The sequence below is a fragment of the Nycticebus coucang genome, chromosome 6 (genome assembly GCF_027406575.1).
Source record: "Nycticebus coucang isolate mNycCou1 chromosome 6, mNycCou1.pri, whole genome shotgun sequence".
Classification (NCBI taxonomy): Eukaryota; Metazoa; Chordata; class Mammalia; order Primates; family Lorisidae; genus Nycticebus; species Nycticebus coucang.
Window position 1 is genome coordinate 19217275 of NC_069785.1, and position 27173 is coordinate 19244447.

The following is a 27173-nucleotide window of genomic DNA, read 5'->3' on the forward strand; positions in this document are numbered from 1 at the left end:
TTGATACTTGGTTCCGTAAATCATTTCAGAATTCATTAAAATTTTCTAGTCATTTGTTAGTATTATAACTGAAGGGTTTTTTTTCCCTAAGGAACTAACTCAATTTTAAGCCATTAGCAGCTACTAATATTTTTTTGTAAAAGAGATGCTTTCCTTCTACCAGCATATAATAAGCCCATACTATGTAACAAGTACTCTTTCTTTTTTTTTTTTTTAACAAGTACTCTTTCAAGCATGGGGATATTACGATAAACAAGATAAAAATCCTTGAGAAACTTAATTGTGGTGGAAAGGAATATTTTTTCCTTATATTTTACAAGCTAATGGTATACATAGTACTTCAATGTACAGATTACCTTTCAAAATACCAAAAGAAACTTTTCTTTGAAACAGAATATTTAGGTAAAATATTATTTTTTAATCTAGAAATAATTTGCACATATTAATGCTAAACATTATTAAAGAAACAGAGATAAAATGGTATTTCTATAACTTTATAGACTTCCCAGGAAGTATATTCTCAGCATTTAAAAGTGGGTTTTTAAAAATTTGTTAAAATTCTTTTTGTTGTTTTGCTGTTTTGCTCATTAAATGGTTTCTAATACTTTTGGTTAAAATTTAACTTAATGGCTTCTTTTCTCAAGTTTAAGTGAATAAGTAGGATATTTGAATTGTTTTGAAAGGCATTTTTTAAAAACCTATGCCACCATTATTTTTAGCTATTTATATAAGTACAAAGTTTTTCAAATAATTTATCAATATTTGTTTTGGTTAAGTTTGAGTTCCAAGATTCTTATCTTTTTTTTTCTTTTCCAGTTTTGGCCAGGGCCGGGCTTAAACCCACCACTCCCGGTATATGGGGCCACAGGTGCCCACCCTAAGATTCTTATCTTTCTTTTTTTTTTCTTGAGGCAGTGTCTCACTATGTCACCCTTGGTAGAGTGTCCTGGTGTCACAGCTCACAGCAACCTCAAACTCTTGGACTTAAGCAGTTCTCTTGCCTCAGCCTCCCAAGTAGCTGGGACTACAGGTACCTGCCACAACGCCTGGCTATTTTTTTTTTGTTGTAATTGTCGTTGTTCGGCAGGCCCAGCCAGGTTTGAACCCACCAACCCTAGTGTATGGTGTGTTGGAGCCCTAGCCGCTGAGCTACATGCACCGAGTTAAAGATTCTTATCTTTATAGGGATAAATAACTATGCTGCTTTATAGTTTCATAATAATTTTTTTTTTGCAGTTTTTGGCTGGGGCTGGGTTTGAACCCACCACCTCCGGCATATGGGGCCAGAACCCTACTCCTTTGAGCCACAGGCACCACCCATAATAATATAATTTTTACCAACTTTTTACTTTTAAAAGATAATGGATTATTTTGTAAGTACAAAACATATATAGCATATTATTCAGGAGATTTAGAGTGTGGAGTAACTTCTGCCTTCAAATCACAGTTGCTCACTTTGTAGCTGTGTAATGTTAGGCAAGTCCTTTAAACAGTTTCTTCATTATAAAACAGGGATCATAACATCTACTTCATGCAGTTGTTTTAAGGATTAAGTGAGTTATAGGTAAGGGGCTTAGAACAATGCCTCACATGTAGAAAATACTATGTATGTTTATTATTTTACTCTTTCCTCCTCCATAAAGTTCACATACACTGTAATTGCTTGATAAATATAAGGCTCTTTAGAGTCAATTATGCTTCATTCAAGTGCTAATACTGGTATCCTGTCAGCAGTTATTGTCTTTGATTTTATAGAGTTGTTATACATCCATGAAAGAACTATATTTAAAGCTTAAGACTTTATAAAAAATTGTTTAAAATCTCCAATACTACAATTAGTAGTAGAAAAATAATCACTTCATTTTTTAAAAACTTTTGCTTGCCCTCTTAAACATGCATGAAAGTTGGCATTCATATGCAGTAACCAAATTTTAGGGAAAAAAACACGTTTTCCAATAGTAAGGTCAGGGCTGAGCTTGAGAAGAAAGTCCTACACACACAACTTCACAGCCATCTTTCCTGGTTTCTTTACAATGGAAACATTTTGAAATATCAATAAAGAAAACTACAAATTAATATGTTTCCGAAGTTCATATATTTCCAAGTCTTTTAACATTAGATTTTAATGTTTTAATCTTAATTTTGAACTTCGGTAAAATAAAATTGCAACTATAAAACTCTTAAGAAGTTTCAGAGGAAAGTTATACAATCTTTATCCTTTACCTGCGTCCTATAGAATATCATATGGAGAGAAACTTGGCTATAATCTGTCCTCCAGGCAGATATCTTTAATAATATGAGAGATATAAAAAAACACAATAATCCCATTTATCAAGATGCACAAATATGCATTAGTTATCTGTTGGAATAACAAATACTAATGAGTACAAATGCATAAATGTGAAGTTTATAAGGAAACAGTTTGCTTTTCATTTAGAAACATTTCTAAGTGGAGTGCTTGAGGAAGAAGGACAATGTTTTTAAAGTTTTTTTTTTTTTTTTGTAGAGACAGAGTCTCACTTTATGGCCCTCGGTAGAGTGCCGTGGCCTCACACAGCTCACAGCAATCTCCAACTCCTGGGCTTAAGCAATTCTCTTGCCTCAGCCTCCCGAGTAGCTGGGACTACAGGCACCCGCCACAACGCCTGGCTATTTTTTGGTTGCAGTTTGGCCGGGGCTGGGCTTGAACCCGCCACCCTCGGTATATGGGGCCGGCACCCTACCGACCGAGCCACAGGCGTCGCCCAGTTTTTAAAGTTTTTTATTCCCTTCAGTTTACTGACACAAAAAAGAAAATTTAATTCTTTCAACTTCAGGAGATACTGTATATGACCTGTAAAATATGATCCACCAGTATATCTTCAGGAAAATACTAGAATTTTGGCATAATACAAACCTCTGTTGATTTAATTTAAGTAAAGTAGATCCTTTTGGACTGCACAGAGGGTGCTATTAAGGAAATAGCAGAAGGATTAGCCTCCTTTTATTTATAGTGTAGATCTTAAGAATACTTTGAATGACTGTCTTCATTTTATCAATGAAGAAACTAGTCTTGGAGTCCCAGAGTAAAAAAATCTAAGTTTAAACATAGTACCATCAACAAATTGCATTGTGATCTTGAACAAGTCACTGTTTCCCTCTGGATCTAAATTTTCTTATTTTAATAGTTCAGTTATAGTTCTGTTGCATTTCACTTTTGGGTTACAGACCAAATAAGTGGCAATAGCTGACTTTTCAATATTTTTTATCCTAATTCATTATATTGGTTTCTGAGGGCAAATTTTTTGTTATTTCTAGGTAACGTAAAGACCACGATGGATTTATGGATGTTTTTACTTCTAAAATTTCTTTTTTTTTTTCCTAAAATTTCTGCTTGAGAATTTATATATATATATGAACAGTTAAATGATACTTCATCTTGTGATTTCAATTTCATAAATATTTTTAAGGATTTACCATACATGTAACACTTAAGGCAGTGAAAGTAATAGAATGACATGGAACTCTAAACCTGTTTCTCAAACCTTTATGATTGTAAATTTGAGAAAATAACTTAAACTTTTTAGGCCTCAATTTTTTCCTCTGTAAAAAGTTAAATTAGGTAATCTCTGAATATCCATTTAAACTCTAAATTGTTTAATTCTTAAAAAGAGATCTCAGAAACCATAGATAAAGTTTTTGGAGTTTGATAATTATTAATGGAAAGGGCCTATCACAGGCAGGCCAGATTTCTTCTTAGCAGACAGATGGTAGTTTGGTCAAAAATGAAAAAGTACAATTAATTTTTTAATAATATATTGACTTTATTTGATGGCAATGAATAGATTTTATTACTAATAAAGTAAAACACCTTAGTAAAATAAGATAGTTTTCTTTCTTCTTTTGAGATAGAATCTCACTTTGTCACCCTTAGTAGAGTGCTGTGGCGTCATAGCTCATAGCAACCTCCAACTCTTGGACTCAAGCAATTCTCTTGCCTCAGCCTCCCAAGTAGCTGGGACTACAGGTGCCCTCCACAGTGCATGGCTATTTTTAGAGACGAGGTCTCACTCAGACTCAGGCTCGTCTTGAACTCCTGAGCTCAAGCAGTACACCCATCTTAGCCTCCCAAAGTGCTAGGATTACAGGCATGAGCCACTGCGCCCAGCCCAACGAGATAGTTTTCTGACAAAGAGAACTTTAGGAAGCAGGTAGAGATTTCCATTTCTAATATTTGTTTTAACAGGTAAGCAAAATTTGAAGAAAAGATGACATAGCTTGCCTGATTAGGAAGGAAACAGGAGCATTTATGTGAGACCCTGTAAGAGTATACAGTGGGATAGTTAGATCAGCTTTATGTGTTAAGATCTATTTTTTTCACTTGGAACTTAAGAAAAATTGAATAACAAGTTTGAATTGCTTGATTTATTGGCACAGCTCTATCTTTAACTGCACTTCCAAATGTTTCATCGCCTCACTGTCTGTTTCTTTGCATGTTAACATTTTAAAATGTATTTTGATAGTTTTCTAATTCATTGACACTACATACTATATTGGCTTGTGCCCCATCTTTTTTTAAAAACAAATTTGCATTTTTAATTTATTTTTTTTTTCATTGAGCTTATAACAAGTATCTCAGAACTTTTATTTTAAAAAGCATATGCTTTAGGGTATGAAATTAATACCAATTTTTTATATTCATGCAGTTCCTACTCTGTATAATTTTTCTCTTTTGCAGATATTGATGATGCTCAAATACTTCCCCGCTCAACTAGAGTCAGACATTTTTCACAAAGTGAAGACACTGGAAATGAAGTCTTTGGTGCTTTGAATGAGGAGCAGCCATTGCCTCGAAGTAGCAGTACTTCTGACATCTTGGAACCATTCACTGTAGAACGAGCCAAAGGTGCAGTTCCTGTCATTGACAGTTCATCCCGTCATGCACCAAGCTTGCAGAGTTCCACAGAGGCTTCTTCAATAACTAGATCCACTGAAAGCTACATCACTGATACTCATAGTAGAGAGTCTTCTCTGGAAGTTGGTGATAGCATATATGACCATCTTTGTCATTTAATAGGTCCGGTAGAACTTGCAGATTCAGCTTTTGATGAACATATCCAATACATTGACCTTGAAGGAGATGACGATCTTCTTTCTTCCCTGAGAGAATATTTTAAGGAAAACCAGGAAAATCAGAGTAAAAATGAGATGAGTAAAGATGCAGCTTCTCAGGAAGTGATTATTGCAGTAAATAGGGATGAAAGATTATCCTTAGATAAGTTAGAATATATAGATCAGGAAATTAAATCAGAAAGTATCACCTCTTTTGTTGGGACTTCTGAAAACACACAGTTTCAAAAGGAACCAAACTCAGCTGTCTTCATAGGTAATGTTGCACCTAACCAATCAGACAGTTTTATTAGAACACAAACTTCTGAAAAATATAAGCAACTAAACAGTGAGAAACAGTCATTGGAGCCTAGTTCAGATACCTCTTGTGATAAAGAAAAAAGGAAAAATCTGTATAGACAAACTGCTACAGAATTAGATGCTTGTGTAGATGTAACACTAGTTGAAAAGCTTAAGGGTGTGCAAATTAATGAAAAAATCACTGTTCCACATGTTATGCGTGCCAAGAAAACAACATTAAAAGCACCTGTTAATCGCAGAATGCCTCATGTTACAAATACCAGCAAGCTTTCTCCAACTAAAAGGAGTTTGTCTGAAACAGTAACTCATAGAGCCAAAATCATGAAAATTGCCACTAAAAAACGAAATAGTGTTCATGTTACTTTTAGACCATCCACTGAGTCAGTCCAATTTTATAATCCTCTGGAAAACAAAGAGGCTCCATGGAAGATGAGACTACGGAAACTCAGTGGCTTTAGTAGTAGTAGCAACAGCAGCACCAGCAACATTCACACCAGCTCAGATAGTGGTTCAGAGCTAGTAAAACCTGGTGTGTACAGGCCACTAGATACAGTTAGCACAGCATCAGTAAGTAGTAGAACAGTGAAGGAATCCACTGAGATTCCCAGCACTGTATTACAAAAAGAAGGAATTGTAAATAATCAGTTAGGTAGTCGTAGTACTCTTAGGTCATCAAATCATGAGGCAGGACTACAGCAGGGCTCCCTGGGTGGCGTTTATAAATCTGTTGTACATGCTCTTTCGAAGCCGAAGGCAAATGTTTCCCCACAGAGGCAGAACAGAATGCCACCAGAGGCTCCACTGAGGGATCTGTACAGTCATGTAATGGGCTATTTTGGAAGGAAAGCTGCAGGTGAGCACTAACAGTGTGCAGAGCGCAAAAGGAGAAAGGCAGCACCAGTTTGGCTTAATGCAACTGAAGCAAGCTATAAGCAATCAAAAAGCTTTGGGATGGTCACTGCTTTCTCTCTGTTTGGTTATGCATGCGCCTTTTCCCAGCTATATTTTTCCCAGCATAAAATGTTTATTTAAATTACTAATTTCCCTTTTAAGGCATTTAGTTAAACCTCTTTGCTGCTGAACAACAACATAGGAAAGAGGAAGATTATAGGAATTTTTTTTTTTTTTTTTGAGACAGCCTCACCATGTCACCCTCGGTAGAGTGCTGTGGTGTCACAGCTCACAGCAACCTCCAGCTCAAGAGCATCACAGCATAAGTGATTCTCATGCCTCAGCCTCCCAAGTAGCTGGGACTACAGGCGCCTGCCACAGCGCCCGGCTATTTTTTTGTTGCAGCTGTCGTTCAGCTGGCCCCGGCCAGGTTTGAACCTGCCAGCCTGGGTGTATGTGGCCAGTGCCCTACCCACTGAGCTACGGGCACCACCGGCAATAGGAAAATTTTAATGACCTTTCAAAGGCTACTGAAATCAGTGTTCTAAGTATGTACCACGTGAGTCTAGAAATTAAGTTTACTGAGTAGTAATTATTCTTTCTTCTCTGTCCTCTAATAGTTTATCTTTTAAAGGGGCACCAGCCATATTTAATTGAGTTCGTTTATTTTTACTGCTAATCTATTTGGTCGTAAATTTTTTCTTGGTAGAAAATTACTTAACGTAATAAAAATTAAGGTCTTGTAGCCAGCACCAACATTGTAGTTAATTTTCATTGAAGAGGAAATTATTTCTTAAATTTCAAAGTGGATTTAATCACTTTCTATTTGAGCCATTTCCGAACGTGCCATAGACATTTTAGTTTTGCATTCATTTGTATAGAATGCAAGTTATGGCCTTGAAACACTTATCATTACTTTCTTTTTTCAGAGATTTTAGATGTGTATAAAGGTTTCATGATAAACAATCATGATTTAAATATGGAACCTCTATGGACAGATTATAGAAAGAAAGCAAGATTATGGTAACTGTTTTATCTTGATTCAAGTTAAAATAACTTTACAGATATAGAAAATTAACTTTCAGCAGTAAGTAGGTTTTGATTTTATTTGTTTTAACATGGTTTTGTTAGCATGATTAACAGCGCTGTATAATGCATCTTGCATTGAACCCTTAATGCCACTTGAGGGCAGTATTTGACAGCTTAGCACAGCCTGGCTGGTAATATAAAGATAATGGTATTTCACAATGAGGTTCTAACCAGTATATTTTTTTAGCCTGAAATGCTTTGTAGTTCATTAGGAATACAGACAATGCTGACTTTCTTTTCATTGAGAGAAATCAACTTTTCACTAGCATGGTAATGACATAAATAATATTATTTTCTGTTAGTTTCCCAAGTTTAAAACTTTAATGTTAATATAAATCATAATGTATTCATAAAAAAAATCAAAGTAACTCTCTTGGTTTATTTTTTAAAGAAACGCCTTGGTGAAAATGAACCTCTTTTTTCTTAAAGCACTAAAATTAGATTTTATAGTGAATAGAAACAACATTATATCAACATCACCATTTTTATTTGAAAATATCCAAACTTAAATATATTTGTGTACAACAGAGATTTGCATAGACTCGAGGGATATATTCCTGGAAAATATTTTTTGGGAAAAGATGGCATTATAAATGATTAAGGCTCTAAATAGAAGCATAGAGGCAGGAAGAAAGATAAATATACCAGTTTCTTTATAGGCAATATTAACCTAACTTCAGCTAGTGCTTATCTATAAGCTTTCTTGCTGTTTAAGGTTATCCTGAAGATTGACTAACATCTGCTTAGTTAAATAAAGTAAATATCAATTTACTAATTCTTAAAATTAAATCTAAAAGGAGGGAAATTATTCATATATGCATGTTTGGCAAATAATTGATATGGCATAGTGTCTTGTTTTGGGTTGTTTTTGTTTCAAATTTAGAAAATGCAGTTAAATTTTTCTTCACTATATGTAGTTATTTATTTATTTTTAGTCAATAAAGAGGACATGAGCCCAAAACTGCCTCCTCTTAATAGTGATATTGGCAGCAGCAATGCTAATGTTCCTGATCTGATGGATGAATTTATAGCGGAACGACTTCGAAGTGGTAATGCTTCAGTAAGTTTTATTTTCTTTATTTGGTTTTGTAAGTGAGGGTAGAGAAACTAAAAGTTATATACCCATGCATTTTGTGCATATATAAGTGTATATATATATATATATATATATATGTATAAAGCGCATATGGCAATTTTTAGTCAAAACAGCCTCCTGCCCCAATTTTTTTTCTTAAGAGACAAGATCTTGCTCTGTTGCCCAGGCTGTCACTATTATTTGATTGTGCAGTGGCCTGGTCATAGCTCATTATTACCTCAAATTCCTGTGTTTAAGCAGTCTTCTCTGCCACAACATTCCAAAGTGCTAGAACTAGAGAAGTGTCCCACCCCACCATGCCTAATTGTTTTGTTTTGGTTATTTTTGTAGACATGAGGTCTTACTACATTGCCCAGATTAGTCTTGAACTCCCGGACTCAAGCAGTCCTCCTTACTTAACCTCTGAAAGTACTGGAGTTGTAGGCATAAACCAGCTACACCTGGCTTTTCTCCCAAAATTTAATTTTCTTTTTCAAATTAAGATTTTTAAACTTACATTTTTATAGACATCTTTAAATCTATAAAGTAAGCAGGCTTGTAGTTTTCACCAGGGTGAAGGAGTGAAATACCTGTTTGTCAAATAGTCAGGTATAAGCTACTACCTTCCTAGTCCCCCACACACACTTTTTAAATCTTTGTTCACAGGTTACCCTGCTGCCAGCTCCCAGCCCTTAGCGGGGAAAAAATAACAGTGAAGGTATTCTTGCCGAGTTCCCATAGTTTGATAGCACAAGCATTGCTCAATCATTTTAGAGAACTTTGGAATAGAATCTTTATTTTGAATGTTAAGGATTATGGCAAGATGAGAATACAAGCTATTTTATCCTTAATAATGCTTGTTAGGGAAGGATAAATATATACAGAATAGCTTTTTATAAATGGTCATATTTGATTTGGGTTTTGATTTCTCCTTAGCTTCATTATATTTCTCTTTTTACAAAACGTTTTTGTTAAGTGGTTAAAAATCATTGTAGAGTTGTTGCAGAATGACATCTTTGCCATCATTCTTCTCTCCCACTATGTCTTTTGTTTGCTGCTGCTTTTTCTACTTTGCTCTTTCTGCTGTTTTAACTTATATTCAATGCATGGATCTTACTTAGGCTTAGGAGTCTCAGGTCTTTGCTTTAGACAGACCACCAATAATAGTTCAGGCTCCAGCTCCATATAGTTACATGGATTGTTGGGTCAAGTGTGTTTCCCCCTCTCTTTCAGGTCCTATATCTCAGCATTTATTGTGATGATTATCTTAGAAATAAAAGGTTTCAGATGCTTAGTAAGAATAAAAATTTCTTTATTTTAATGGTAAACTACTTCTTGAATTTTTAGACTATGACAAGAAGAGGTAGTAGTCCAGGCAGCCTTGAAATTCCCAAAGACCTCCCTGATATTCTAAACAAGCAGAACCAGATGCGCCCTATTGATGACCCAGGTGTGCCCTCGGAATGGACTTCTCCCGCCAGCGCAGGGAGCAGTGATCTTATCAGCTCAGATAGTCATTCGGATTCTTTCAGCGCTTTCCAATATGATGGCCGAAAATTTGACAGCAAGTATCTTTTTGCATTTGAGTAGTATGTTTTAATACTGATTGTTTTCAATTTGAAACTGACTTATGGATCATACAGCCATCACTTTCCCCTCAATGCCACTTACATAGTGATTCTGACATACTTTTGTTTGATTATCACTTTTCAGGGAAATTCCAAAGGAAGTTTCAGGGGATCACTTCAGGTTGAAACCACTTATTTTGCCAAACTAATATTTAAAAAAGCTTCTTTTATAATACAAATGATACTTATAAGACCAAAAATGTAAGAAAAATGTTAGGATAGACTTGATAATAAAATTAAGGACAGTCATAAGTTACTACTGTTTTGTGCACTTATATTTGAAAACCATATTTGGATTATGTTCAATGCTACAGTTTCCATAACATGCATAATTGTTCCATGTTAAAATAACATCAATGGACTTCCTTTCAACCAGAGCTGCCATCTTCTGGTAATTCACCAAAATGATGAATACAAGGAAAATCTGTAAGGCACCCCATACGCATGTTCTCTAGGTCTTTTGGAAAAGATGAAGTTATTTCTTTGGCCAGATACATGCACATCTACAAGAAAGGTGATATCATAGGCGTCAAGAGAATGGTACTTTTCAAAAAGGCATGCCACACAAATGTTACTATGGCAAAAGTGGAAGTGTCTACCAGCATGCTGTTGATATTGTTGTAAACAAACAAGTTAAGGGCAATATTCTTGCCAAGAGGATTAATGTGCATATTGAGCACTTCAAGCATTCTAAGAGCTGAGATAGTTTCTTGAAGTGTGAAGGAAAATGGTCAGATAAAGAAGGAAGCCAAAGAGAAAGGAACCAGTGGAAAGGAACCTGAGCTGTTGGAACCTATTCCCTGTGAATTCATAGTGTAATAGGTATAACACGCTTTGTGACAGCCAATGTAAGGGCTGCTGGAACTTATTCCCTCTGAATTCATAGCATAATAGGTGTAAAAAATAAAAAGGCTACTGTAAAAATGTTTCTCTTTTTTGAGTAGAAGGGGTGTCCCCTTCCCACAAGAAAATATTTAAAGCAAAAAAAAAAATCAATGATATTATTTGAGTAAGTATTGTTAACACATAGTTATTCTACTGTAATTATTTATACTTGGCCGTAAGTAAAGGGCAACAAAATTTTTAAAAAGAAGTCAAAACCTTGGGAACCAAGTTTTGAAAAACTGGGAGATGCATTCAAGAATCTCATGTTTCCTCACCTTATCACTACTATACTGTAATCTATAATCTTTAAAGTGTTAACATTGTTTATACTTTACTGAGTGGTGTGCAAATAAAATAGATTCAAGAAAATGCTAATGTTTGATCATTTTGCTAATTTAGCTATGTCTTTTGTAAATACTTTTGTTTTATAATAGGGACTCATATATTCATTTATTCTTTCTCTAGATTTTGGCTTTGGAGCTGACACTGGGATTATAGCTTCTGCTGATGTGGATTCAGGTTCTGGCCATCATCAGAGTGCTGAGGAGCAGGAAGTGGCTAGTCTAACCACTCTTCATATAGACTCTGAAACAAGCAGTCTCAATCAACAGGCTTTCTCTGCTGAAGTCGCAACAGTTACTGGTAAAGTTACTTAAGGGAATGTGTTCCTTAAATATATTTTTAAAACCTCCAAAGAAAGAATCTGGTTAGAATTTTTTTGGAGAGGTTTTAAGTGCTACTTATTATTATTTAAGTATTATTTTTTCCGCTCATCTTTATGTAACAGTGGAATTGAAAAAAACATTAAAATAGTTTCTTGGGTGGCACCTGTGGCTCAGTGAGTAGGGTGCCGGCCCCATATACCAAGGGTGGCAGGTTTAAACCTTGGCCCCTGGCCAAACTGCAACAACAAAAAAAAATAGCCGGGCGTTATGGTGGACACCTGTAGTCCCAGCTACTCAGGAGGCTGAGGCAAGATAATCGTCTAAGTCCAAGAGATGGAGGTTGCCATGAGCTGTGACACCGCAGCACTCTACCGAGGGCGACAAACTTGAGACTGTGTCTTTAAGAAAGAAAAATAGTTTCTTGAGTCTTGGTGCCTGTAGTTCAGTGGTTAGGGCGCCAGCCACATGCACCAGGGCTGGTGGGTTCAAACCCCACCCAGGCCTGCTAAACAACAATGATGACAACAACAACAGAATAGCTGGGCGTTAGGGCAGGCACCTGTAGTCCCAGCTACTCAGGAAGCTGAGGCAAGAGAATCGCTTAAGCCCAAGAGTTGGAGGTTGCCGTGAGCTATGGTGCCCAAGGTGACAGAGTCAGACTCTTGTCTCCAAAAAAAAAAAAAGAAAATAGTTTCTTGACCTAGAGTCTATGTAGGTAAATTTTAGGGGACTTTAAGAACTCCTAATATTATATGTACAATTTTGTGTATTTATATTCACTAGAGTATTTCCCTCAGTGATTTTTAAGTAGATAACCAAAAAAGTTTAAAAGTACTGCACTTTTATCTTTTTTATTATCATTCACAGTTAGCCTAGGTTTTTAAAGATGTCTTTTGCTAAGTATTTGTTATAGAAAATATAAAGCACATTGCCTAATAGAAGTTGTATTTGTCAATATACTAATTTTCTGTGTTTATACAGTAAATTTTGCATTTCAGAAACTTTTTACATGTGGTCAAACCCAACCGTCATGTGACAAGTAGGGTCTAAGAAATTCAGTCATGTTCAATGCATAGTCACGTTATTGCAAGGTTAGCGCTGTGAGTGAGCCTGAGCAGCTATTGGCCCATAGTTCCGGATTCAAACCCATTGTGGTTTCAGCTGCAGTTTGTTGCCTCTTGATAAGTAGTTATCCTTTCCAGCTTAAATACCAGCGGGTTTCTGTATACCCTGGTTGGCTGGAACTTGCAAGACTGGACCAGTGATTTCTGCATCTCTGAATTAGGTAAGCATATTTTCTTAGCCAATCCAGACAGATGGAATTGGGCCAGAGGAGTACTAGACAGACAGGAACCCATCCTCTGTTTTTACATCCTGTTTCCTCTTCTCCCGGATAATAATAGCAGGATGTTGCCTGTCTCATTGCAGAATGGGGCCCGAGTAGAGCTCAGAGTCAGTAGTTAGAGCCACAGTACCATTATCACTATATTTAGATTACACAGAAAAATAGCAGAGAAAATTCTTATTTTAAAATAAATACCTTTTTTCTGTATTTGTCCTTAAAAATAAATGTTCATATGAGATGTGCAGCATTACTAGTAATAAAGGATGCAAATGAAAAAACGAGATCTCACTATACACATAGTAAAACAGCTCAAGTTAACATTGACAGTCCGAAGATGTTGAATTGGGTATGAAGGACTGGAAATCTCATACATTGCTAGTGGGAATGCAGAGTGGTAGAACCACTCTGAAAAAACTGGCAGTATCTTTTATAGTTAAACATGCATTTATTATTTGACCATTTTAAGGTATTTTCCTTGGATAGTTGTATGCAAAAGTTTATAGCTTTAGTCACAATAGCTAAAAATTGAAAACAAACCAAATGTTCATGGACTGGTGAGTGAATAAACAATTAAAAACAAAAAGCATGTGATCATGTCAATAGATGCAGAAAAATCGTTCAGTTAAATCCAGCACCCCTGTATGATAAAAACCCTCAGCAAACTAGGAATAGAAAGAACATTCCTCAAAATAATAAAGGTCACAGCCAACATCATACTGAATGGTCTAAAGTTGAAAGCATTCCCCCCTAATCTGGAATAAGACAGAGATGACTACCGTTACCGCTAATATACAACATAGTACTGGAAGTTCTAGCCAGAGCAGTTAAGCAAGAGAAAGAAAGGGCATCTAAATAGGGAAAGAAGAGGGCAAGCTGTCCTTTTTGGTGACAATATGATCTCATATCTAGAAAATCCTAAATACTACTGCAAAATGCTTCTACAATTGAAAAATAAATTTAGTAAAATCTCAGGTTACAAAGTTAGTGAATACAAATTAGTAGCATTTCTATCCACTAATAATAGTCAAGATGAAAATCAAAGCAAGCAATACCATTTACAATAGCTACAAAGAAAATATACCTAGGAATATTTTCATATTTAACAGAGAAAGTGAAGGGTCTCTACAAGGAGAACTACAAAACACTGATGAAAGAAATCAGATGATAGAAATATCTCATGCTTATGGATCAGAAGAATCAACACCATTGAAATCTCAGTACTGCGCAAAGTAATTTATAGATCCAATGCAATTTACATTAAAAAAAAAAAAAAAAACGGCCCCGTGCAGTGCTGCCAACGCCCCGGTGGAGACGCTGAGGTCAACATCGGGTTTGAAATATTTAAAGTGGATATAAAACTATTTCAGCAATGCAGACAATTAAATGCGTTGTGGTAGGCGATGGTGCTGTTGGTAAAACATGTCTCCTGATATCCTACACAACAAACAAATTTCCATCTGAATATGTTCCGACTGTTTTTGACAACTATGCAGTCACAGTTATGATCAGTGGAGAGCCGTATACTCTTGGACTTTTTGATACTGCAGGGCAAGAGGATTATGACAGATTACGACCGCTGAGTTATCCACAAACAGATGTATTTCTAGTCTGCTTTTCAGTGGTCTCTCCATCCTCATTTGAAAATGTGAAAGAAAAGTGGGTGCCTGAGATAACTCACCATTGTCCAAAGACTCCTTTCTTGCTTGTTGGGACCCAAATTGATCTCAGAGATGATCCTTCTACTATTGAGAAACTTTGTGGATAAACTAACTGCTACAACTAACTGATTTGCAATAAAGCAGACCAGAAACATACACTTGGGAGAAAGGATTCCCTGTTCAATAAATGGAGCTGGAAAAATTGGATAGCCACTTGGAGAAAAATGAAACTGGATTCCTACCTCTCACCCATACACAAAAATTAACTTAAGAAGTATTAAGGACTTAAATATAAAACCTGAAATCATCAAAATTCTAGAAGAAAACAGGAAAAACTTTTTGGGACATTGGCCTAAGCAAAGAATTTATCACTTAGATCCCTAAGGCAAATATAGCAACAGCAAAAATAAATAAATGGGACTTCATTACATTGAAAAACTTCTGCACAGCCAGGGAAATAAGAGTAAATTGTCAAGAAAAATCCCAAATAACCCCATTTAAGAAGAGAGCAAGGCACATGAACATTTTTCAAAACAAGATACACAGATGTCCCACAAACATATGAAAAATTTTTCAACATTCCTAATCATCAGGGAAATGCAGATTAAAACCACAATGACATACCTGTGTCAGAATGGCCATTACTAAAAAGTCTAAAAATAGATAATAGTACAGATGCAGTGAAAAGAGAACACTTACATACTGTTAGTAGGAATGTCCTTTAGTATGACCTGTTGAGTAGGCCTGAAATAAGATTATTTTTCCAGGCAAAGGAAAAAGTGGAAAAAGCCAGAGGTCTGAGGCATTTTAATAAATATAGTTTACTTTCTCCTGGAACATAAAATTTCTAGGTGGGTTGTAGAGAGATAGGAATGTTGCAGAGACTTGAGAACCATACTAAGAAGCTTGAGCTTATGCTAAAGTCAATGAGAAGTCACGGAAGGGTTTTACATGAGGGAGTGACGTGGTCAGATTAGACATTTAGATCTTTTTGCTGCTTTACAGAAAGTGGAGTAGGGATGTGGGTGAGACTGAAGGCTGAGGCCAGTGCATACAAGGCTAGCAGTGATAGTCATATAGAGCAGTATTGAGCAAGTACCACAACTGTTGAATTGTCCCAAGTCTAAGTGAAATACAGTGGCAGTGGGTACTAGAGTTTCTTTAGCTAGGCCAAAAATGGAGGAATATATTCTTGCTCTAGTGATGGCTCCTGTTACCTGATCCCTCCAGATCTGATTCCATACTAATTGCATGGAAGATATGATTTGAGCCTCCTAAATACAGAAGCTTGTACAATATTATGATTGTTTTGACCTCTTTGGCCAATTTATAATTAGTTTTATAATCTTTCGTGAGTTATATTTTATTTTTTGTATTTTATTGGGGTTTTAAAAATTACATCTTAGGGTACTGAATATATATTCTTTTTTTTTTAATCTTAAAATAAATTTAATAAAAGTAACCCACATTTAATAAAAGTAACCCACAGCTTTATATAGTTTACATATGTAGGATATTTATAAATTCCTTCCATAGCCTTTACATAATGCTTATTATGTTTTTTATAATTTGCATTTTATAGTATTTCGTTTAGTAGTAAAATATTGTCCAGGGTTCTCTTTAACTAAAATATTAGCTTCTTGGGCAATCCTCCTTGTTCAGAGGCCTCTATTCTTTTCCATTTTGTTGCCAGAGCTGGATGTGACTGCTCCTTTAAGATTTCCATGGGACAATTTGGTCTTGGCAGTTGATACCCAGGTGTTGGCCCTGGTCGATTACTGACATGCTTAGTTTTCAATGCCTGTGTGGCAGTAGTGCGAGTACATGGATTTAATAAAAATAAGCCTTGTATGAAATCTAGCAAGTTGACTCCTGCCACAATGAAGATGTGTTGCAATGGGATTCCAGGGAAACTCTTAAATGTCACATAACCTAGAAGACTGTACATGTCAGGCCACTGTTCCTCAGTTGGCGTGCCCAGGGTTTCCGATATTCTTGTTAGTTGATTGAGATTGAATCGCCTGGCAAAAAAGGAACCATCTAACAGGCACTGTGCTAGGCCCTAGGCATTAAAGCAAGGGAATATGGCAGTGAATGTATTCTTTATGGTAATTTTATGAAACTATATTTACAGGTTCAGAAAGTGCTTCCACAGTCCACTCACCTCTGGGATCCAGGTCACAGACACCTTCACCTTCTACACTGAACATAGATCATATGGAACAGAAGGATCTACAGCTTGATGAGAAGCTTCACCACTCTGTTCTTCAGACACCAGATGATCTAGGCAATATTTAGAAATTAGATATTTGCTATTTTATTTTTCAGGGTGTTAACTGTCAGATCATAAATAAAGCATCTTAAACTTGGTTATCTATGATTATATGAATCTTTTGGCTCTTCTTAATATGTCTTTTTACTTTTAAAGATTTATAGTTTTATTTTTGTTCATTTTATAGTCTTAGAATTAGTGATTGCATTGTTTTAGGTTTTTTTATGTTATTTATTGATATTATGTTTCCTAGAACATACATAATTTGGCATCATTTTTCTTAAATATTTTACCTAAGGTACCTGCTGACTCACAGAAGAAAACTAGTAACATCATCATTTATGAATCTTTCAGTTAAATGGTTTATCAAATAAATAGTATTTTTATTAACTTTGATTCTGCAAACATATCCATGAAACTTAATTAAAAAAGCATATGTTCCAAATGAAGTATTTTTAAATAAATGTTAAAAAGTGACTTGAGAAGCCTCAGAAACTGCAGATTAAAAGTGACTTGCTAAAGCCTGTGTAATATAATAGGCATTTTGCAAATAGGTCGAGATTTCAATCGAAGACATAGTTGATGAGATATATTTTACAGCGAATAAAATAAAAGGTCAGTTTCAGTGGTAAGGCAGCTTGTTTACTCCCTTGGCAAAGATAGAAATTTAAAGTTGTCTAGCTTCTGCACTTAATATTTAAGGGGCTCGTGTAGTTATGTAGTCCTAATTTTCTAGTTAATGAGTTATTTCTGACCTCTTCGTTTTCTCCTTTTGGTTTGCAATTTTTTGTTTATAGTTTTCCCCCAACATTTGGAAAAAAGTTTCAAACTTACAGAAAAGTTGCAAGGCTAGTAAAGTGAGCACCTGTAACTTTCATGTAAATTCAGCAGGTGCTAATATTTTACTACTTTGTCTTTTATTTACTCACATGCACCTATTTGGACAAAAAACCTTTCCCCCTTCCCTTTTTTTGCTAAGCTATATAAAAGGGAATTGCAAATACCAGATTCTTCAGAGCTAAACTAGTGGGTGTGTCCTAAAAAAAAAAAGAGTATGTTTCCTGTATAACCACAATATAATGGCCATATTTAGGATATTTAACAGATACATTGCTCTTAGTCCGTAGTCCCAGATGTCTTCAGTTGTCCCAGTAAAGTCCTTGATAGCTGCTACCCTATACCATCTCCAACACATCACCAACCCAATCCAGAATTTAATCAAAGACCACACATCTTTGCTTGCTTTTTAATCTTAAAATTGTTAGCTTGGCGGCACCCATAGCTCAGTGGGTAGGGCACCGGCCACATACACCAAGGCAGGCTGGTTCGAACCCAGCGCTGGCCAGCTAAACAACAATGACAACTGCAACAAAAACAAAAAAAGCCAGGTGTTGTGGCTGGCATCTGTAGTTTCAGCTACTTGGGAGGCTGAGATGAGAATCACTTAAGCCTAAGAGTTTTGTTTTTTTTTTTTTTTGTAGAGACATAGTCTCACTTTACCACCCTTGGTAGAATGCAATGATGTCACAGGACTCACAGCAACCTCCAGCTCTTGGGCTTTCGCGATTCTCCTGCCTCAGCCTCCCGATCAGCTGGGACTACAGGCGCCTACCACAACGCCCGGCTATTTTTTGGTTGCAGTTCAGCCAGGGCCGGGTTTGAACCCGCCACCCTCGGTATGTGGGGCCGGCACCCTACTCACTGAGCCACAGGCGCCACCCTTTTTTTAGGTTGCTGTGAACTGTGTTGCCACGTACTCTACCAAGGGCTACGTAGTGAAACTCTGTCTCAAAATAAATAAATAAATAAATAAATAAATAGTTAGCTTTACTTTGAAAAGTATAAGTTAAAAACAAAGCAGTTGATACATCTCTATATTATGAAACTGCCCTAGAGTAGGGAGGCATTAACAGTAATGGTTAAAATGTTAATGTTTTTGTTTTGTTTTGTTTATAGTGGCTTTTATGCCATAAGCCTTTAAACACAATTATGGAGAAAGGCTAATTATTTGGTACCTTTTCAGCATCACAAGGCACATTTATTATGTATTATATACTTTAATATGCAAAGAGAAAAAATAAGTATTAGGAATAGAGGATTGTATATACTAAGAATGAATTTACTAATTATCAATCATCAGGATATTACCAAACGTGAAAAACTATAAGCTTATGATTCTTTCAGTCTAAAACTTTTAGTTCCCAAATTTCTTCAGATACATGGATATCTTTAACTTTTTAATGAATTTCTAGAGTCTTTCATTATACATATAGTGGAAATTTAGTAAAATAATGTTTGTTTGTTTTTTAACTATTAGAGCAGACCTATAATGATACCTACACTGTCCAATACCTACACTGTCTGTTTTACAGATGAGGAAATGTAGCCTTTGGTTATTAAACAACTTATATATTTTTACTTATGATCTTGCCAATATTAATAGGCAAAATATACTTAAAGTAATTTTGATTACGTTTAAATTTTAGTAAAAATGTCTATTTTTCATTGTGATACCGTTGGCTTAATTGTGAAATATATAAATATATTTCTTTGGAAGCTTTAACTATAGAGAAACAAGCTTGTGAAGACTTCCTACAAGAGCTGCCTTTGGCCTGAGATTTTTCTACAAATTCGGTGATCTAACCTAACGTAGCTATTAAAGTGAGATTATGTACTTAAAAATTTGATATTGATATCAAACGTAAATTCCTCTGTCTGGCATATGCCCAGTGTATTTGCATTATTTCCTCCTTAAGCAAATCTGGGTATAAGTATTATTGAATAAATAATTATTGTCACAATACCAAATTGTGAACTAGTGAGTTTTTGGCCTTGTCAGGAAAAAAATAACAGTAATACACATTGACTTTATTCACTTCTGTAAATATTTAAGATAATTGACTTAACTTGGCTCTTTTGGATTTTTGTGGTCAGTTTTCTGAAAAATTACTGACATTATTTTTTTTTTTTTTAATAGAAATCAGTGAATTTCCATCTGAATGTTGTAGTGTGATGGCAGGGGGTACTCTTACTGGATGGCATGCTGATGTTGCTACTGTAATGTGGCGAAGAATGCTAGGCATTTTGGGAGATGTCAATGCAATTATGGATCCTGAAATACATGCTCAAGTTTTTGATTACCTCTGTGAACTTTGGCAGAATCTAGCTAAGGTAAAAAAAAAAAAAAAGAAAGAAAGAAAATAAAGAATATAAAGGGAGAAGAAAAATAAAATTTTGTGAACTACCCCCACCCCTCATACAATAGAGGTACTGGTGCCTGCTGGCCTGGCAACGTTCTTATCCATAATTAAGCATTTACTCGGTGGTAGAAACTGGATTTGAACTTTAGCTTTTAAGGTAAAGCAGACTGGAAGAGAGAACAGTTTTCATAGGTTTATTGCCTTTTATTTGAAAATTACAGATCAGAGATAACCTTGGCATTTCAACTGATAACCTGACCTCCCCTTCTCCACCTGTTTTGATTCCTCCACTGAGAATTCTTACACCTTGGCTTTTTAAGGTAAGCTTAAAATATAAAATATTAATTTAAATTTTCATTTAGTAAATTTATTTTCAACATATGAAATTTTACTTATTATATAATCTTCTAGAGTAGTTTTTAACTAGTATGCTTAGGAAGTCATGAGGCATACAGAGAGGAGAATGAGTATGGCAGTATTATACAGAATACATTTTGGTTTTTTATTCAATAAAATCAGAGTGAATATAGAAAAGTATATCTTTAGGCCAGGTGCAGTGGCTCACATCTGTAATCCTAGCACTCTGAGAGGCCAAGGTGGGTGGATTGCTTGAGCTCAGGAGTTCAAGACCAGCCTGAGCAGGAGCGAGACCCCATCTCTACTAAAAACAGAAAAACTAGCTGGACGTTGTGGTGGGTACCTATAATCCCAGCTACTTGGGAGCCTGAGGCAGGAGGATTGTTTGAGCCCAGGAGTTCAAAGTTACTGTGAGCTATCATGCCACAGCACTTTGTCCAGGGCGACAGAGTAAGATTCTGTCTCCAAAAACAAACAAACAAAAAAAAAATAGGAAAAGTCTGTCGTTATTGTAGTTAAGTGAAATTTAAACCCTGAGTTGTGTCACAGAATACACTATATACTTTTGAAGATTTAATAATTTTAAATATTATTTGATATATTTGGTACAGTTTCCTAAGTGAAACTGTGTGTGGTTATTTATACCTACATTGTGTCATTTTGGGGTTTTTTTTTCCTTTCAGGGTTTATTATTTCACATTTCACTATTTTTAATTTTTTTCTGTTTTTTATAATTTTTTTTTTTTTTTAATTTCAGATTCACGGGAGGGTACAAACAATTAGGTTACAATGTTTGCATTTGTTAGGTAGTGTTCCTGTTGTACTTGTGTCCTGCACCCAGGACCCCGGTGTGCCATAACCCTTACATCATACCAGTTAGGTAGGAGCACACCTCTCTCCCCGCTCCCTCCTTCCCCCTACCCCAACTTTAATTGAATTGAGTTTTTCTCTTGTGGGCATGTATTAGATCCTACTAGTTTCATATTAGCATTGAGTACATTGAATACTTGGTTTTCCATTCTTGTGATACTTAGAAGAATGTGTTTCAACTCTTAATTACAAAAGATGTAAAGTCTCCATCTTTTTTATGGGTAAATAGTATTTGTGTGTGTGCATCACAGTTTTTTAATCCATTTCTGGGTTGATGGGCATTTAGGTTGTTTCCACATCTTGGTGATTGTAAATTGAGCTGTGATAAACAATCTAGTGCAAATGTTCTTACAATAAAATGATTTTTTTTCTTCTGGGTAGATGCCTAGTAATGGGATTGTGGGATCAAATGGAAGGTATATTTTGACTTCTTTGAGGATTTTCCATACTACTTTCCAAAGAGGCTATATTATTTTGTAGTCCCACGAACAGTGTAAAAGTGTTCCCTTCCCTCCATACCCACAGTTTCAGTAGTCCTAATTTTTAGTTCATTAAAGAAATTAGGTCAACATAGAAATAAATGAGAACAAATATATTGCTTGCTATATTCAACTGTTTAAGCATTTGACAAATATAATTTCTTTTTGAGTATTAAAACTAATCTTTTAATTTCAGGCAACCATGTTGACTGATAAATATAAACAAGGTAAATTACATGCTTATAAACTTATTTGTAATACAATGAAAAGAAGACAAGATGTATCTCCAAATAGAGATTTTCTAACACATTTCTACAATATAATGCATTGTGGATTACTTCATATTGATCAGGTAACTATTTTTACTTTCTAAGAAGTTATTTTATCAGTTTATTTTTTATTCTTGAGGCTGTTTGATTCTTATTTTTAAGGTCTAGAATTAAAACTCTTTCCCTTACATACAGTTTTCTTCTTTTTGACCTTACTTATTCTTAAAACATGGTTGAAAAACAAACCTATTATTGTAGTTAGGTAATTGATTTGAGTATTCCTCCAACTTTACCAACCAGTTCACTTTTTGAAGAGATTAAACCATTTTGTGCTCACATTGTCTTCCTTTAATGTCCCAGTATACCTATTGTTAGGCATTTTGAAATTAATACTTGAGGCATATGGATTTGCTTATCTAGTCCTATGGTAGTCAAAGTTTTTTCCACTCTAAGAGTGAGCATGTCACATATTTTTATTACTGCCAATTATGTTGGTACAGTGACAGTTACATTGATTGGGCAATTGTATCAGTTACAATTTTGATTTAGTCACAAATACAACTCTAAAACATTATTTCAGGGATCTTGATCTTGGCCATAAAACTAAAATGTATGGGAAATTGCAAGTCAGTATTTATAAATATTATAAATATTTTTATCCTAATACATTTAAATTTCACTTGCAGGTCATTTAGAGGCATTAAATTAATATTAAAAGATGATAATTACATCTCTCTGAAAAATGCAAATACTTCTTTAAAATAAGAGTAGTGTTCTACATGATCAACATGTCTCAAAACACTACTCTTAATTACTAGAAAAAGAGAGCTTTTGTTTAGGATAAGCGGATTGAGTAACACAATCTAATACACTGTGTTCTCATGGTAAATTCCAAAGTAAAATAACTAAATAACCAAATTAAGAATATTCCCTTAGGGCGACCTCTGTGGCTCACGGAATAGGGTGCTGGCCCCATTTGCCAGAGGTGGTGGATTCAAACCCAGCCCAAGCCCAAAACTGCAAAAAAAATAAAAAATTCCCTTAAAAGTGTCCAGGTCTACATATCTATTATTAAAGGACTTCAACTTATTTAAAAAAGAGAATCTTTCCAATTGCCACATATCAGATCACGTGGGTTCTGAGAGTTACCATATAGAAGCAATTACGTGGCAGGGGAAACTACTTTGTAATTTAGTTTTATAATGTGTGACCCTTGTGTTTTTAACTCTCTGAAGTGAAGAACCTTTTTTTTCTCTAGCAGAGATCCTCAAACTTTTTAAACAGGGGGCCAGTTCACTGTCCCTCAGACCATTGGAGGGCCGGACTATAGTTTAAAAAAAAAAAAAAAAAAACTACGAACAAATTCCTAAGCACACTGCACGTATCTTATTTTGAAGTAAAAAAGCAAAACGGGAACAAATACAATCACACCTCCTCATGTGGCCCACGGGCTGGAGTTTGAGGACCCTTGCTAGTGTGACAAAAAAATGCTGCTATTGAGCCACAGGGCGCTGGCCCCATATGCCGAGGGTGGCGGGTTCAAACCCAGCCCCGGCCAAACTGCAACAAAAAAATAGCCGGGCGTTGTGGTGGGTGCCTGTAGTCCCAGCTGCTCAGGAGGCTGAGGCAAGAGAATCGCGTAAGCCCAAGAGTTAGAGGTTGCTGTGAGCCATGTGATGCCACGGCACTCTACCCGAGGGCGGTACAGTGAGACTCTGTCTCTACAAAAAAAAAAAAAAAATGCTGGTATTTGTATTAGTTAAAGAAATGTGTTTCTAAGTTTACTTTTCCTTTGTCAGACTATAATGTTAAATGTGGATTATTTGGAAGAATTAAAATTAACCTTTCCAATTAACCTTTCCAATGCACAGTAATTGCCTTTTAAAATTATTTTCATGATCTATTTTTAAGGATATTGATTAGCTGATACCCAGAATTCATATGTGATCTTTCCCTCTTTTTTCTTTATTCTAAGGATATCGTCAATACAATCATCAAACACTGCTCACCTCAGTTTTTTTCACTTGGTTTGCCTGGAGCCACAATGCTTATTATGGATTTTATTGTAGCAGCTGGTAGAGTGGCTTCTTCAGCTTTTCTCAATGTAAGTTATTTCTTATTTTTCATAATATAACAAACTTCAGATAGCAAGAACCCAGCTAACAAATCTGTAAAGGAGGAGCTGTCATTGATAAAATACAACAAGCAGATTTTCAGGAAATTTTACAGTTTAATTGGAATTGGTTGCTTTTCTTGCATTAAAAAATATAAATACGAAATTCTGAAGTGTAAGAAAGTGCTAACATTAGTTAGCACTAACATCAGTAGAATCTGATTAGCATAACAGGATTTAAAGTTGAGGAAATCGAGGAAATAGGGTGGGGAAAAAAGCAAAGAAGGGGCAATGGGCTGTTGCAAAAAAGAGAAGGAAGAAACAGTGATGGGTAATCCTTGCACAATGTGTATGCATATATTAAATCACGCTATACACCTTAAATACTACATATGTTTCATCTTTATTTAACAATTAAGTATTTTAAAATTAAAAGAAACAGTGATCAGAACTCTGAACTCTCAAACTGCATATGAGGATTTTTTATACTATAATGAAACTGTGAATAATTACTAAACATACAAATCAATTTGCAGGTGTTTTAGTAAATGAAACGGTGTATTAGTATATGGATGATGTTTGGTGTAGATGCAAGAAGGCAGTATTGATGCTTCAGAAATAGCTTAATATATCTAAAGAAAAAAAGATAAAAAGTTAGCTTCAGCTATACATTTTAATGTTTAAATGTCCAGGCGTACATTTTAATGTTTTTAGAAAGCAGTGTAGGCTATGTTTTTCTCACATGCATAATATTATAAAAACCATCTAGACTGGTACCTTTCATATAGTTAACATTTTCATCTTTATATTTATTACTCTAAGATGAATAAATGATGTAGTGAAATTGAGTCATCAGCTTATTAGACCAATAAGTCACTATGTTGCATTACCTTTATAATTAAACTATTTATATTTTTCCTTATAATTAGGGCAAATTGATGTTGGTAACTAAGTTATATTCCGATTTACAGTCTCATTAAGTGTGGCTGATATGAGGAAAGCTCTGATATCAGTTTATTGCACTTAATAAGAATAACAGTAGTTGATGTGGAAAGTGTAGATGGGAACCTGAATCTTTTTGTGTCCCTTTTCCTTTTTGAAGTTTGTTTTATACTCTTACTTCTCTGTCCGATGTAGTTGGGTAGTAAAGTAATTTTTCTGATAATTTAATGACATAATTAAATACTTTTTAAAGCTTTTTAAAATCCGACACACAGGCACCGAGAGTGGAAGCACAGGTTCTTCTGGGATCTTTGGTTTGCTTTCCCAACTTATATTGTGAACTGCCTTCTCTCCATCCCAACATTCCTGACATTACTGTATCTCAGTTTACAGATGTTAAGGTAAGAAATCACAACCATGTAACAAAAAACCATTTGTACCCTTAAATCTATTTAAATTTTTTAAAAAAGAAAATGAATCAGATGCTAATTTTTAGCATTTAAATGATTTTATAACAATAAAATTTGTTTTCTTTTTTTTTAAGACAGAGTCTCAAGCTGTCCCCCTGGGTAGAGTGCCATGGCTTAAGTGATTCTCTTGCCTCAGCCTCCCAAGTAGCTGGGACTACAGGCACCCACCACAATGCTGGCTATTTATTTGTTGTTGTTGTTGCAGTTGTCATTGTTGTTTTAGCTGACCTGGGCTGGGTTTGAACCCGCCAGCCTTGCTGTATGTGGCGAGCTCCTGTTCCTTACCCACTGAGTACAGGCGCTGCCATTTCTTTTTCTTTTTGAAATCCATACAAGAATTAAAGAACTTTAACCAGCCATGTCATTTAGACATAAAGGCTGGAATGTTTATTAGGAACATAGACTTTTTTGTGTTTAATATTTCTTTGAGACTTTTTTTTTTGAAGTTTTTGGCCAGGGCTGCATTTGAACCCACCACCTCCAGCATATGGGGCTGGCACCCTACTCCTTTGAGCCACAGGCGCTGCCCTTCTTTGGGACTTTTTTCTTGTTATTAAGCCTAGTCTACCTTTTACGATTTATTCATTCATTCACTGAACCTTTATTGAAATATCCTGTGAGCTAAATACTATTGTCCTAATGTAAGGCTTCTAAGATTGAGATGGCAAACTAAACATGCATATCTGACTGTTCCTCTCCCAGTTTCCCAGTGTAGGAGACAGAGTAATGGAAAGTTTGTTACAGGGCTTGAATTGTAGGTGCAAAATTAAGAACAACTATAAAGTTGCCCATGAAACCTGTCCCAGATTTTAATTCATAAACAAACAAAAAAATTGAATCCATTTAAGAGCAGACAAGCCCAAATGTCTTTTATTGTTTATATGATTTTTTTTTTAAATTTTGTGTAGAAAAGTGGCTCAAATTTGTTATGTGCCTCTGCAGAGGTTGGCCTCTGTTTGAAGGGAAGATGTGACACCTTTAGCATTCTAGTTCTCTGGACTCAGTAATTCTTAGACCAGGGTAGAGGGAGTCATGTGAAAATTTCTCCTGGTTTGGATAAAGGAAGTCAGTGCTCTGGGCTTAGCAGTGTGCCTGGTAGTAAATAATTTCATCAGTAAGTTAAGAGCTGTCTCTAACTGAATGCCTGGGTATTTGTAAATTCCCAAGGGTTTAACAGTCCTGATACCTTGTGCCTGACACAGTAATTGTCAGATGGTCTTTGCTTGACCTGAATTGGTGCCTAGAATTAGATGAAGGATTCAGAGAGACATTATAACTCCTTGGGAGCTATGCTAATTTTTTTAACTTGATTTTTCTGATGTATTTACATTTATGTTAAGAGTGCTATATATACTTTATATAGCATCTGTGTTCCTCTTTGTAACATTTATCATACTTAAAATTGGTCAATGTCTGACTTCTACTTTTAAACAGAAAAATACTACGAGGTCTCTTTTTTTTTTTTTTTTTTGCTATATTATCATAGTATAACCCACTGCTGGGCACATGGTCTATACTCAGAAATCATTTGTTAAATAAGTGAACTTGACCTATGC

At 35.3% G+C, this 27173-nt stretch overlaps 1 protein-coding gene across 6 annotated transcripts in view; it reads left to right on the forward strand.

The window, feature by feature from the left end:
• Positions 1-27173, forward strand: part of RALGAPA1 (Ral GTPase activating protein catalytic subunit alpha 1) — a 222720-nt gene that overhangs the window by 90925 nt on the left and 104622 nt on the right. For 4 of the 6 annotated variants that reach the window (XM_053593957.1, XM_053593958.1, XM_053593959.1 and 1 more), the window contains 10 exons: positions 4718-4885; positions 8325-8449; positions 9812-10028; positions 11443-11619; positions 16780-16932; positions 19895-20088; positions 20339-20437; positions 22020-22175; positions 24068-24196; positions 25423-25548. In XM_053593957.1, the coding sequence (XP_053449932.1) occupies positions 4718-4885; positions 8325-8449; positions 9812-10028; positions 11443-11619; positions 16780-16932; positions 19895-20088; positions 20339-20437; positions 22020-22175; positions 24068-24196; positions 25423-25548 (1544 nt within the window). Of the gene's footprint in view, positions 1-4717; positions 6263-8324; positions 8450-9811; positions 10029-11442; positions 11620-16779; positions 16933-19894; positions 20089-20338; positions 20438-22019; positions 22176-24067; positions 24197-25422; positions 25549-27173 lie in introns of all 6 variants that reach the window. The other 2 variants (XM_053593955.1, XM_053593956.1) reach the window with 1 other exon arrangement.